We start from the raw sequence: 13,886 nt of genomic DNA, 5'->3' as shown, positions 1-13,886 counted from the left end.
TCTTTGTAAAAACATACCATGAGAAACACTGTACAGTGGTACCTTGGGTTACAGACGCTTCAGGTTACAGACGCTTCAGGTTACAGACTCTGCTAACCCAGAAATAGTACCTTGGGTTAAGAACTTTGCTCCAGGATGAGAACAGAAATGGTGCGGTGGCAGCAGGAGTCCCCATTAGCTAAAGTGGTACCTCAGGTTAGGAACAGTTTCAGGTTAAGAACAGACCTCCGGAACGAATTAAGTTCTTAACCCGAGGTACCACTGTACTCACCAACAAATTAGCTCAACGTTTGTTTCTTCTTCCATTCTCTCACCATGAAGAAAAGCTTTTACATGGCTAATTCTGGTCTGTCTCTGGTGGAAATCACATTTTAAAGGTTTGACTATCCACCTCAAAGCAGGGTGTTCATGCTGAGACCACAACACTTCCACAAAGTGATAGGACATCCTGGAAGATGTCCTAAGATGCTGTGGAACATGCTGGGGTTTCCCAACACAGACATTGACACAGAAAGATCTGGCAACCACTCCCCGAAAGTGGAACGTTAAGACTTAGGGTGTACAGCAACATGGCAAATTCTCCTTCGTATTATTGTACAGATGATAATGTGGCAGAATAATATATATGGGGTGATCTAATGAAGGTGTTTGGCCAGTCCAGCCTTCCCTACCCTGGTGTTCTTCAGATGTGTTGGACCACAACTCCCACCTCCCATTGCCATTCATCATGTTGGCTTGGACTGGTGGAGCTGTAGTAGTCCAAAATATCTAGAAAGCTCAGGTTGTAGAAGGTTGGTCCAAATCGTACAATGCAGCAAATATGTATGCAAAAGTGAGGAAAGGTTGCTCATTGCTGAAGAAGGGCAGGATAGCCAATACAATGCTGCCCTCCAGATGCTGTTGAACTTCAACTCTTCTCAACTCTAGCCAGCATGCCCAATGGTCAAGGATGACAGGAGTTATGGTCCAGCAGCATTCAGGGGATGTCATGTTGGCTACCCCTAGTGTGGGACAAAGGGAACTCTTGCTTTTCTTCTTCTCCTTCCCCACTCTTCTTCTTCCTCCTTCTTGGAAAGCATGCTTTGACAACATATCAGATGGTGAATGACTCATCACCCACAACGGGTCAAATAAAACGCATTCTTTACAGAAAGTATTAATGCGTTCCAGAATAATTCTTGTTGCTGCTGGATCAGACTAAAGGTCCTACGTAGTCCAGTATTTTGTTCTCATAGTGGGCTGCTAGAACATGATGCATAGAAAGAAGGCTAAGCTAGGGGTTGGAGAAAACAAATCTGTGATACGGTCTGAGGGAATGTGATAGAGCAACCTTGCTGACACTAAGCAGATCTGGGTCTCCTCTCTGCCTGAATAAGACTTTCTTAAAACCTTATGTATGCCACCTTGAGTTACAAGCTTCAGTTACTCCACCACAATGAGAACACATGAAGGTGTTTTATACTGATTCAGATCATTGACCCTTCTAGACCAGCGTTGTCTGACAGCAGTTCTCCAGAGTTTAAAGGAGGAGTGTTACTGATCTGAGGTCTACTGCCAGTCAGTGTAGACCAGTGTAGGCCTTGCTGTAGACAATATGGAGCTGGATGGACCAATGGCATGACTCAATATGGGCAGCTTCCTGTCTTCCTAAGGTTCTTTCCTGTCACCTCCTTCCTGAGCCTTCTTTTAATGGGGGATGGCAAGAATCAAACCTAGGACCTTCTGAAACTTTCTGCAAAGTTTCCCAGCTCTGTTAGCTAAAACAATGTCTTTATTAGCCAGAACTTCCAGTGTACCTCTGTTTATTATGGTGAGGTGCCTCTCAGCTACTTTCTTTCCCCATGAGTGAAGGTTCTGTTTTTCTACCTCCTTTGCAGGAGAGTTCATAATTTCAGTGGGTATGGGGCTGAGTTAACCTTATCATAGTGTGGTGGCTGAGGGTAGTGTGGTCTGACTCAGTAGAAGGTAGCATCCTATGATGTCAGGGAACTGCCATCGGAGCCAGAGGCGGAGGGAAGGCTCCAGAGGGATGCCGGAGAGGGTCCCAGTAGGGAGAGAGGCAGCCCATCTGCTGGGGAAGGAAATCAGCGTAACACCAGGGATGAAGGGGGGCAGATGGGGGAATCGGAGAGAAGGCTCCAGGACTCTTCACCGGAAACCAGTGGGGAGAGTACGGGTCCTCCGCTGCCCACACCCTCCCTGCGCAGAAGACTTCCGCGCAGGGAGAGTAGGAGGAGACTTGGCATCAAAGAACTTCCTTGCTGGAAGAAGTTTAAGAAACGCCCACTGACGGATTCTGCCAGCGATTGAGACAGCCACGGATGGGTGGCTGTCCGGACAGAAAGGGTTCAACCAGGCAACCTAGCCAGGAGTGGCAGCAACTTACGCACGAGCAACCCCCTTAGAACCATTACATATGACTTCTATACAACAATGGACAGCTATCAGGAGAGTGAAGACAGCTTCCCTGGCTTACCAGACTTCCAGGACATCACAAGGTTTATAGGAAGTGTAAATGCAGACTTCCATAAAGATGATTCATAAAATGAAAAGAACTGATACTCATTTTTTCAAAAAAGCAACAAAAAACTGGCCATCTTGAAAGTAAGGTAAAGTGCGATGAAAACCCTGCCCCCTGTTCATGAGAATGTTACCCAAATGTTCCCTCCTGCTGGATAATTTTTGAATGCAATTTCTTTTCTCATGAATTAACAGCAAATGTTAGGGTGGGGGAGAACGCAAAGAAATATTTGGCACAGCACGAACATATCTACTCATGATATCATTTAAAATGTTCTGTGCCCTGAAATGAACTCCTTGTGGAAGCATTCCAGGCATCAGTGAGATTTCAGTCACGTCATCACGACTCAGTAAGTGCAGGAGCTTGGCGGATTCACACTTAGAAGTGGTTTTGTACAACTGCTGAAACCTCATCGTAACTCCTGAAATTTGGGTCCAGGACTTTTGCCGGGTGAAGAAACTGCAGGATCATTTGCCGGTGAGCACATAATGGAGACATAAATATTCCATGCCCTCGTTGTGTTTTACAAGCTCAGGTCAACTTGTTACTAAGCAAGAAGAAAACCATTTCGCTCTTACAGCATATTAGTGATTTCCTTTACAATGTAATTAAAAATAGCACTGGAGGTTATTTCAAGCCCATTGCAATTACAAAATATTCACAATAAAATAGACTTCAGGTCATAATGGCAGGATTTATCCATCCCTCGTCCTCCATTGCCCCAGATGTAGCTAATAGCACAGCAAAGGAGCTGGGGAGAAAAAGCCAATGCCGCATTATACAATTTGACATCAATTCCTCGCATGCTTGATAAACCTCGAGGCAACCTCTGTATTTAGTATGATAGCATTCATAGTACCAGCCAGTGAAAACAACAATTCCCAACAGATTAGGAAACAGGATTTTCCCCCAGCTCCAAGAGAAAGTCCTGCAGAAAAATGCAATATACAAGATTCACAACATATTTACAATATCTTTTATTTCTGCACAGAGAAAAGTCTCTTTAAAACTCTTCACCTCGTGCACCAATTGAAAGTAAATAAATAGAAGCACACAGACAAAAGTTAACCCTGTTTGAATTCAGACATGTCCTCAACCAATGGGAGGGGAGAGAGGTAGCAAAGCCACATTCATAGAATCATAGAATTGTAGAGTCGGAAGGGTTCCTGGGGGTCATCTAGTCCAACCCCCTGAAATGCAGGAATCTGAACAAAAGCATCCATGACATCTTGTTTGTTATGTTTGACTAGAAAATTGTCTGTCATTATGACTGGTGTGGTGCGGATGACAACAGGACAATTGAGTAGGGGGGGAGGAGAAGACTCAGCCACTGAGAATCAAGCCCTGCTCTTCATCTACATAGCGCCACTTTGGGTTCTATCTCTTGGTCATACTAGACTGTGACACAACAGTAGGATTTCAATATAGCTAGATCATCAAAGTCCATCAAAAGCTTCTGGTTGAGCATAGACCGGATCAAAATTTACAGAGCGAAACCAGTGTTAGGGACTGGACTGAACCGGCCCCTCCTTCCCCTCTGCTTCCCTTGGAGGAGGGGGGGGGACTGGCTCCCCTTTCCCCAGTAGTTTCCAGAGAAGAGGGAGAACAGTAATTATTATTATTATTATTATTATTATTATTATTATTATTAGTATTAGTATTAGTATTAGTATTAGTATTATTATTTTAATAACCCACCCATCTGGGTGGTTCCCAACAGATCACCAATAAGAATGAAACATCAAACATTAAAAGCTTCCCTAAGCAGGGCTGCCTTCAGATGTCTTCTAAAAGTCAGGTAGTTTATTTCCTTGACATCTGATGGGAGGGCGTTCCACGTGGTGGGTACCACTACCGAGAAGGCCCTCTGCCTGGTTCCCTGTAACCTCACTTCTCACAGTGAGGGAACCGCCAGAAGGCCCTCCTCGGTGCTGGACCTCAGCATCCAGGGTGAACAATGAGGGTGGAGACGCTCCTTCACGATTGTATTACAACAAAACACAGAGCTGCCAAGTTATGAGATCTTAGGGGAAGGAGGGGGAGTTGGAGAGCAGAGAAGCCCCACCCTCAGCCCGTACTTGTCGCTCACTCAGAATTCAACAGCAAAGGGCTCAATGACTTTTGACTCCTTAAGCCTCCCGTACAGCCACGGGCTGTTGCTGGGGAAGGAAGAGGCTCAGAGTGAGCAACGTCGCCATGGTGTTAAGACTGGGCCGCTTGCCTCGCTCCACAATTGCTGAATAAAAACCACAAATATGAACTCTCTTGTTTCTTCTTTGATCCTCGATGCTACCGGGGGAGGAGAGATTCCCTCGAGCCTGACACACACATTCCCTATGCCTCATATAGCATGAGGGGAGGTGTCCCAAAGGAGTTCGACAGAATCTGCCCATCTCTAAGTTAAAGGTAAAGGGACCCCTGACCATTAGGTCCAGTCGTGGCCAACTCTGGGGTTGCGGCGCTCATCTCGCTTTATTGGCCGAGGGAGCCGGCGTACAGCTTCTGGGTCATGTGGCCAGCATGACTAAGCCGCTTCTGGCGAACCAGAGTAGCGCACGGAAATGCCGTTTACCTTCCCGCCGGAGCGGTACCTATTTATCTACTTGCACTTTGACGTGCTTTTGAACTGCTAGGTTGGCAGGAGCAGGGACCGAGCAACGGGAGCTCACCCTGTTGCGGGGATTCGAACTGCCGACCTTCTGATCAGCAAGTCCTAGGCTCTGTGGTTTAACCCACAGCACCACCTGCGTCCCATCTCTAAGTTAGGGCTGAGCTAAACTGCCAAATCCATCTTGTTTCATTCTCACTGGCACTCACCTCATAGCTCTGCCTTGTCCCATTTTGCGTGGACTTCTTTTTGTCAGAATGGACACAAAGTCCCCATTTAGGCTGCCTGCATTTTGTACCCACATTTCACATAAAATATGCCGCTTTCGATGCATTTATCCTTAAGATACCATGTATGTTTTCATACACACTTTTCCCAGACCGAAACTATATTGCAAAATCTGGAGATGTGCTTAATACGGTTGGCATCAGCGTTTTTGTGTGCTAGCGAGCTCAAACTGGGTTGGTCCACTGCGAAAAGCAGCCCAAAATCAAATCCCTCCCCCATTCCTACTCCTGGCTGCTGGGCGGAATACATTTGTCTGCCCATGGCACATAAATGTCCTCCCATGCTCCTGTGTGGCTTCTGCGCCATGGGCAGAAACCATGCCATGTCTTTTGGGACTATAAGGACTTTTGTAGGCTATAGAGTTATTGCCAGTTGCACACGCCGAACAAAATGCACATCACATGTGTATCTTCTGTTGGCAATAAATACAATCCCTTCACGGAAACCCATTATTTAAGAGAAAATAAAATGCTTGAGAGAACACACCTCTCTGTTCTGAAAGCAGTAGATCTCTAAACTGTCATCATCTCCCCCTGTTCCCCCACTTTTTGCATTATGAACATTAAACTTCAGCTTTCTTTTCTTTCCCTGACATGTATAAATATATATATATTCAAATGCTGGTATTAATTCTGTAAATCTTCGAAACGGAACTGATAATTTCTTAAATATGCAAGTATACAGAGGTCTCCACACAGTTTCGGTATATCCTTCCTGAGTTTCAAAGTCGCACTAAAAACATATAACCACTGTCAAAATTAAAATAGCTTTTTCTTCTTTGCCGTATCAGATTTAATTGCCCCTTGCATTTACAGTGTCTTTACGATGGGTGGCTGCGAGAAGGAACTGAATCAATGTTAGGCAGTAAAGTGGCCCGGAAAAGGCAAAGAACATACAGTTTTTCTACAGTTGAAAAACAAAGTATTGCTCATAAAAGGGAACATTCACCAGGAATGAACAATGAGCGTGATTCAGTCCATGTCAAATACTTCTGAAGCCCAAAGAATTCTAGATACTGCAGTTTGTCACAAGTGCTGGGAATGCTAGCTCTGCGAGGGTTAAACTACAGCTCCCAGGATTCTTTGGGGGATGAGACAAGTTTGCAGTCTAAGGGGGCAACCCAAACCCCAGCTGCAAATTGCGGAGGGCAGAATGGGGCACAGAGCAACAGAGCCACCATTCCATTTACAGCCTTGTCCTGGTGGCAGGCGATGAAGGTTGGGCAAGAGGATTGTTGTATCAGCCTGCAGCTCATGCAGCCATCATGCCCAAGTAGAACAAGATGCCATCTCATGACAGCAGTGGGACAAGCTCCTGCAATGCCAAAACTGGACGATTGTTCACCATGTGCATATAGGTCAGCCATGTCAGCTCAGAGTTGGAACAGACAAATATGCAAGCATCAGTTTCTCACCACCACCCCCATGCCAAGTCTGGTTTGCCCCATTTCTGCATCATGTTGTGAACTGTATTATAAATCCACATGGAAAATTTGTACTCATTTATGTGCCTGTTTTTGTACTAATGCACACATTTTAGCAATAATTTCCCCCTAATATTTTTGAACATTTTTTTTTTTTTTACTAATATGCATGTTCCTCTCATACATGCTTTTCTTTGTATGTGTATTCTGCTTGGAAAACAGCACCATTTGGAGAAGTGTCAATTCAAATGATAGCTGTAGTTTTGGTTTGCACATAGTTCCAGAAGGTCCAGATTTCATTGATCTGCATTAAAATGAATGGATTTACCTTTCTTTGTCTGTCCCCTAAAGCTTGGGGACAATATCTCTTCTGTATTATATGTAAGACAGGGCTAGCATTCAGCTGAAGTCAGTAATTTTCTTTTCCCTAAGAGAAGGGGAAATTGTTAGAAGCCACCATCCACACCACATCCTGCCAAGGCTGTGCAAGCATTCTGCTTGCTGAGAACCATATTTTGTACAAACGTTGAAGGACCCTGGTAGACCTGCTGTCTCTACATCCAAGTCCACAGCTGGCTTCAGCCTGTTGGTTTGTTTACCTTCTTCTTCTGTATTCCAAAGCCAACTTCATATTGATACCTAGCTATCAAATATAGAAACATGTAAACAGAAGGTGCGTTGTCAAGAAGACGAGATTCCAGTCGCCACAGCACGCTCATTCGGTGGGGGAGAACACAGGACAGGGTCAGCAGGAACAAGATGTACAACTTTAAGAAAAGCATTGTTGGAATTCACAAAATGGCGCCCTTTCGCATCCACTGTCCTCTTATCTACAGGGTCTCAGTTTTGAACTGGTCATTGTTATTTAAAGCAGGAGACGGCTTGCTCTTCTGAACTTCGGTCCCTGCCTTGGATGTGTCCTGAAAAAGCAGCCTCGGCACCCACAATGACATTAAGATCCGTTTGTATTCCTTCCGGAAGTTTTGGTTCAGAAGTCCGTAGATTATTGCGTTAAGGCAACTGTTGAAGTAGGCCATGAAGTAACTCACCACAAACAACCACTCAGGGACCCTGGGCGCTATTTCAGAAGGGTTGATGGCCACAGCCAGCCCAATGAAGTTCAGCGGCGCCCAGCAGAAGGCAAAGATCACAAACACAACAAACATGGTGACGAAGTTCCTGAAGTCACTCGGCTTCAGCCTCAGCTTGACTTCTGACTTTACCCTCCTCCGCACTTGGATCACCAGGATCCAGATTCGAAGGTAGCAGAAGCTCACGATGGTGATGGGCAAGATGAAGTGGATGACGACCACAGCAATGGTATAATAGGAGCTGGCCGTCTGGGTGAAGGTGCACGAATAGATGCGCGGGTCGTACTTGAGAGAGCCGACGAAAAAATTGGGCACCGTCGCGATAACCGTCAGCACCCAAATCAAGCAGACGTACAGCATGGTGTTCCACCAACTGTACACTTTGTCGTACGCAAAACTGTGGCATATGTAGCAGTACCTGTTGATTGCGATGGCGGTGATGTTGAAGATGGAGCCAATGACGCTCAGTCCCATCACAAAGCCGCTTGCTTTACAGTGCATATCCCCCAAGGACCAGCCATTGTGGAAGATGGCCGAGAGCACTAAAGGGAAAGGGTACAAGGCCACCACTAAGTCTGCTAGGGCCAGGCTCACCACAAATGCATTACCTAGGAGAAGGAGAGAGAAAGAGAAAACACACACACAATAATAATTAATTGGACATCCCAACTCACAGGAAACTAACAAACACCTTCAAGTGACAAGTAATAAAAAGCAACAGAATACCAGAAATGCATGCCTGTTAAGACTGCGAATCCAACTCTAAAATACGGACACTCCCCAAAAACTAAATATTGTGTTCTACCAACCTATGCCCACCTGAAGAGTCCAAACACAACACTATGTCTTCACATAGTGGTCTTCAGAGGGTGAAATTGGGGGGTGGGGAGTTGGTGGCTGCCTCTCAGTAATAGTCAGGAAGATATCTGCCATTGATCTGCCAGTAAGTCTCCCTTCCAGCCCTTCAAAATGACTGAACTCCCCTCACCTTTGCTCTCATGATTTGTGATTTAAACTCAGGAGGAGGACACCTGTTGGCCCATGATGTGTTAGAAGGCAAGGATTCCCAAAGTGATATCCAACTTCAGATGTTGTTGGATGCATCATCCATCACCGTTGGCTATGCTGGCTGATGGGAGTTGGGGGGGTCCACCATCTTGGCTACCCCTGGTATAAATTTCACAACAGTATGCCTGTCAGTTCATAATCTTCTTTGACTCTGCTAACTGATCAGGTTGCTGGCAGATGGGATGACCATGCTCATTCATTTCTCAGAATTGCAAATAAAGCCCTCCATCCCACAATGGGAACAACAACAACAACAACAACAACAATTTTTATTTATACCCCGCCCTCCCCAGCCAAGACCGGGCTCAGGTATAAAAACAATTGATTAAAATACAACTTAAAACCAAGATTAAAATACAACATTAAAATGCAGCCTCATTTCAGTAGAAACTCAAATGAAAAACTTTTTTGGGGATGAAAACGTCAAATCTTCACCAAGGCCAACTATCCAGACTGGTCCTACGGGAGCCAGAAAAAAGCCAGGGAAGTCCCCAAATAGGAGTTCCATCACAGAAAGAGAAAGGAAAAAGGAAAGGGGGGGGGGAATCAAGTTGATTCCAAGCCAAAGGCCAGGTGGAACAACTCTGTCTTACAGGCCCTGCGGAAAGAAATCAGATCCTGCAGGGCCCTGTGTTGAAAAGGCCCTGGCTCTGGTTGAGGCTAATCTGACTTCCTTAGGGTCCAGGACCACTAGGGTGTCGCTATTTAAGGTCCTCCATGGGGCATACCGGGAGAGGCAGTCCCGTAGGTACGAGGGTCCTAGGCCGTGAAGGGCTTTAAAGGTCAAAACCAGCACCTTAAATCTGACCCTGTACTCCACCGGGAGCCAGTGCAGCTGGAAAAGCACTGGGTGAATATACTCCCATGGCAGAGATCCCGTGAGGAGCCTCGCTGCAGCATTCTGCACCCGCTGGAGTTTCTGGGACAGCTTTAAGGGCAGCCCCGCGTAGAGCGAATTACAGTAGTCAAGCCTGTAATTGCTTCTGGGTTTCAGGAAACCTCAGGAAGGAGAAGTGCTCTTGTGCTCAGCTGCTGCTTGCAAGCTTCCCACAGGCATGTGGTCGGCCACCGTGAGAACAGGGTGCTGGACTGGACAGCCCACTGGCCTGATCCAATAGGCTGTTCTTGTGTTTTTATGTTCCTATGGCCTTAACCAAGCCATTTGTCTCTTAAGTTTCCTGTCCCTTAAATGGGTGCAACACCGATCTCCTTTGCAGGGTTTGCTTATGAGGACGAAACTACTCTTGTTACTCCTTTTGCAAGCTAAATAAAAGGAATGATAACCAACAGCCCCTGTTATGGACTGATGGTTCATGATGCAGTCTGTTTACTGAAGCTAAGCAGGTCTGGTCTGGTTGCCGCCTGGATGGGTAGACCACTGGCTTGAGTTCCATGGAGAAAAGAGAGACAGGATTTAAAGGTATCAAATAAAGATATTCTGGAATAGTGACAATGAATCACTTGCCTCTTCTGATAAACGGCACAAATTGAACTGACCTGCAGGAATGTATTTTCCTTTGAGTGATGATGCGCTGCTTGCTTTCAACCACTGATGTTCTGCCACCAGAGAGCAATTTGGGAAGAAAGCACCTCCTCTATACCTTACTGAAATGCTGACAACAATGTTGAAAACTCAAAGCAATAAGAACCCAATGAAAAGAAACAAAAGCTTTCAAATGCTTAGAAGTCTCTGGGATCCTTGAAACGCATTCCTCCCCTCCTGGCAAAGAAATGGAAGCTCTTTGTCGATCTTTAAATGATGTTCCTTTCATCACTTTGCTCTCTCTATATAAAAAGCTATTCCTTTCTCCCTGCCTCCCAACAGCAGGATATTAAAATTGATATTTGCGGGGGGGGGGTGGAGGGAAAGGGAGCGCATTTCTCGCAACATTTCTTCTGCAGAGTTTGTGGGATGAAGGCCAAGTCAAATCTGCAGTGGCTTTCTAACTGTATTTATAATAGGAAAGCTCTTAATAGTAGGTTTTTGATAACTGGGCAGTAATGGGTATGTGGAGCTTTAACTGGATCTCTGTTTGCTTGCCTGCTTTTATGAAAATAAAATAATATACACCGCTTTGCCCCATATACCCACTTTTTTAAAATAAAGTTTTTTATTTATACAACAAGAAAGAAACACCCCCACCCCCCCCAATACCAAATTACACACAAATTACAAAAATAACCATAGACACATAATTTTCTTAGCAAACAATAAAACATCTATTGGTCTTAACACTAAAGACCCAACCTCCCATCTATTCCATATTTCAAATTCATATTACTTATTGCCAATACACATTTTTTTCATAATTAAACTTATTTTCAATAAATCTAATTTCTTATATCTACCTTGCAACTATTACTGAAGTTCCTCAAATGCTGCAACAGAATTTAAACTACTATATTTATTTTTCAGATATTCTTTGAAAACCTCCCATTTAGAAACAAATTCCTGTTTTGATTTATTCTTTATTCTTTCTGATAAACCATCTAATTCGGCATATTCTGTCAGCTTTTGGATCCAATCTTGTATAGAGGGGATTTCATTACTCTTCCATTTTGCTGCGATCAAAACTCTTGCTGCCGCCGTCGCATATAAAAAGATACCCTTCCTCTTTTGTGGAATATCCAAATCTGTTATTCCCAGGAGGTAGGCCTCTGGTTTTTTATTGAAAGAGATCTTTAGCATTTTTTGCAGTTCTGCGTGTATACCTGTATTTTCCTACATATCCACCACATATGGTAGAATGTTCCTGCCCCATATACCCACTTAACCCCTTTAATCTGTGGGCCTGGCTTTATTAGAAGTGCCTCATAATACTCAGCCTGCAGTCGTGTTGGAAATTGGTCATTTGGTGTGGTTGGCACATAAACTTTGGAACTCCCTGCCTATTTACACCAGGCAGATGCCCTTGTTACATACCAGTACTCTTTTGGGTGTCAGCTTAAACATTTTTGTTTAGGCAAGTGTACCCAGACACACAGACATCAGCATGTTTTCATCCCTTTTACTAGTAATTTTAATTAATGTTTTAAATTGTTTTAACTGTTGTTGTTTTTACTGATGATTTTAATATTTCTTGTACACCATTTGGAGATCTTACTATAATCAAGAGGTATAGAATTGTTGTTCAGTAAATAAATAATAACTTGCTTTTTATTTTTTTAATGCACTTATCCATCCATCCATCCATCTGAAATTTTTATAGAGTTGGAGAACACCTCAGAGGTCATCAACTCCAACCCACTGCTAAACACAGAGTGCAATCCCTGGTAGATAATCACACCATACTTCATAAACATATGTGGCATTTGCCCTCCTCTGTGTGTGACATCATACTGAGTTCATAGGGAAAGGGTTAACTAATTGTAAAATGACTAACCAGTGGGAACCCAAGGGGCAGAGTTAACTGTGTATAAGGTTTAAGCACAGAGGGGGTTTTTTTAGGGAGTTAGAGTGGTTGAGAAGTTAGAAGAGACCATAGCTGTCAACTTACAGATTTGAAAATAAGGGACCAGCAGCCAAAATAAGGGACCTGCAGCCTCACCTGTTCCAGGCACTCCAGTCTTCCTGTCCTCCTGCAGTCTGGTCAAACTCATGCTGGTAGCTTTGAGAACACTGTCCAACCAACTTTGTAACCAGAGGTTCAACTGAATAGAATCTGAATCACATGCACCACAAGGCCTATGCACAAGGCCTATGCCGGGGAGCCATCAACTTAAGATGGCTCCCCGGCCTGGCTTTGCACTGCAAAGTTTGCAGCAGCACGTGCAACAAAATGGCATCCAGCATTCAAAAACCCCCTCAGCTTGCATTAACTAGCCACACACAAGGCATGCAAGCTCCACCCCCCAGTCGTTCTTAGACTTCTTATTGGGTGAGCAACACAGCCAAGCAACACAGTTGGAGCCTCTCTCCTCCCTGGCCGGGAGGGAGGGAGGGAGAGGAGCTGCTTCCTTTGAAATTTAAGGGACATCTATCAATAAGGGACAGCAGTGGGACATGGCACTGGAATAAGGGACTGTCCCTTCAAATAAGGGACACTTGACAGCTATGGAAGAGACAGAGAAGAGAAGTCTGTGGGTTGGGCTAGTCTGGTGTGAGAGAGTGAGAGGATTTGTTAAGAGGAGTCAGTCAAACAGTTGAGATAATCCGTCAGAAGGTATTAGGAAGGTATAGGCCGGTAAAGAAACTAAAGTTAAGATACTGACAGGAATATTATCTGAGAAACCATGAAATTATTAATGTTTGTAAAATAAACTTTTTTTTTTTGTTCACTTTTAACAACTGTCTGGACTCAGTGTTTTACCAGAGAGTAACTGGTTGGTGGCAGCGGGGAAGCGAGCACAGTGGTGGCACAGGGATCAATAGACTGTTAAACGTCCGGGGACCCTGTGTGATCGCCACAACATCCAAGGATGAAGACTGTACCTCTTACCATTACGAAGTTCCTCCTAATGTTTATCCAAAATCTGCTGGTCCTAGTTCTTCCCTCTGGTACAACAGGAGACAAGGTTGCTTCCACATCTTTGTATTTAACACACTTTTATGCCACTTTGCCAGCCATGTTTCACCGCAAAGAATCATGGGAACTGTAGTTTGTTATGGGCACTGAGAGCAGTTAGAAGACACCCCCCCCACACACAGACATGCTGCCACAGATTTACAATCCCTAGAGTCAATTCCTTTTCCAAAGGACGTCTGGCAATGGCAGGTCTGCAAGAGATATACACTGGCTCCCTCAGCCAGTAAAGCAAGATGAGTGCCGCAACCCCAGAGCCGTCCGCGACTGGACCTAACGGTCAGGGGTCCCTTTACCTTTACCTAACAACTCCTAGTACCTCTAAGAAGCTACAGTTTCCATATTCATTTGCGGGGAGCCATGG

The 13,886-nt window shown here is 44.7% G+C and overlaps 1 protein-coding gene across 1 annotated transcript in view; it reads right to left on the bottom strand.

Annotated features, from left to right (window-relative positions):
- Nucleotides 1-5,013: 5,013 nt before the first annotated feature.
- MTNR1B (melatonin receptor 1B) overlaps nucleotides 5,014-13,886 on the bottom strand; it is a 40,044-nt gene continuing 31,171 nt past the window's right edge. Inside the window, exon 2 of the mRNA XM_081860604.1 lies at nucleotides 5,014-8,539. Coding sequence (XP_081716730.1) covers nucleotides 7,671-8,539 — 869 coding nt within the window. The 3' untranslated portion in view covers nucleotides 5,014-7,670. The remainder of the gene's footprint in view (nucleotides 8,540-13,886) is intronic.

Source organism: Podarcis erhardii, assembly GCF_964252035.2.
Source record: "Podarcis erhardii genome assembly, chromosome: 4".
Classification (NCBI taxonomy): domain Eukaryota; kingdom Metazoa; phylum Chordata; class Lepidosauria; order Squamata; family Lacertidae; genus Podarcis; species Podarcis erhardii.
This window is presented reverse-complemented; position numbering and strand designations above follow the sequence as displayed.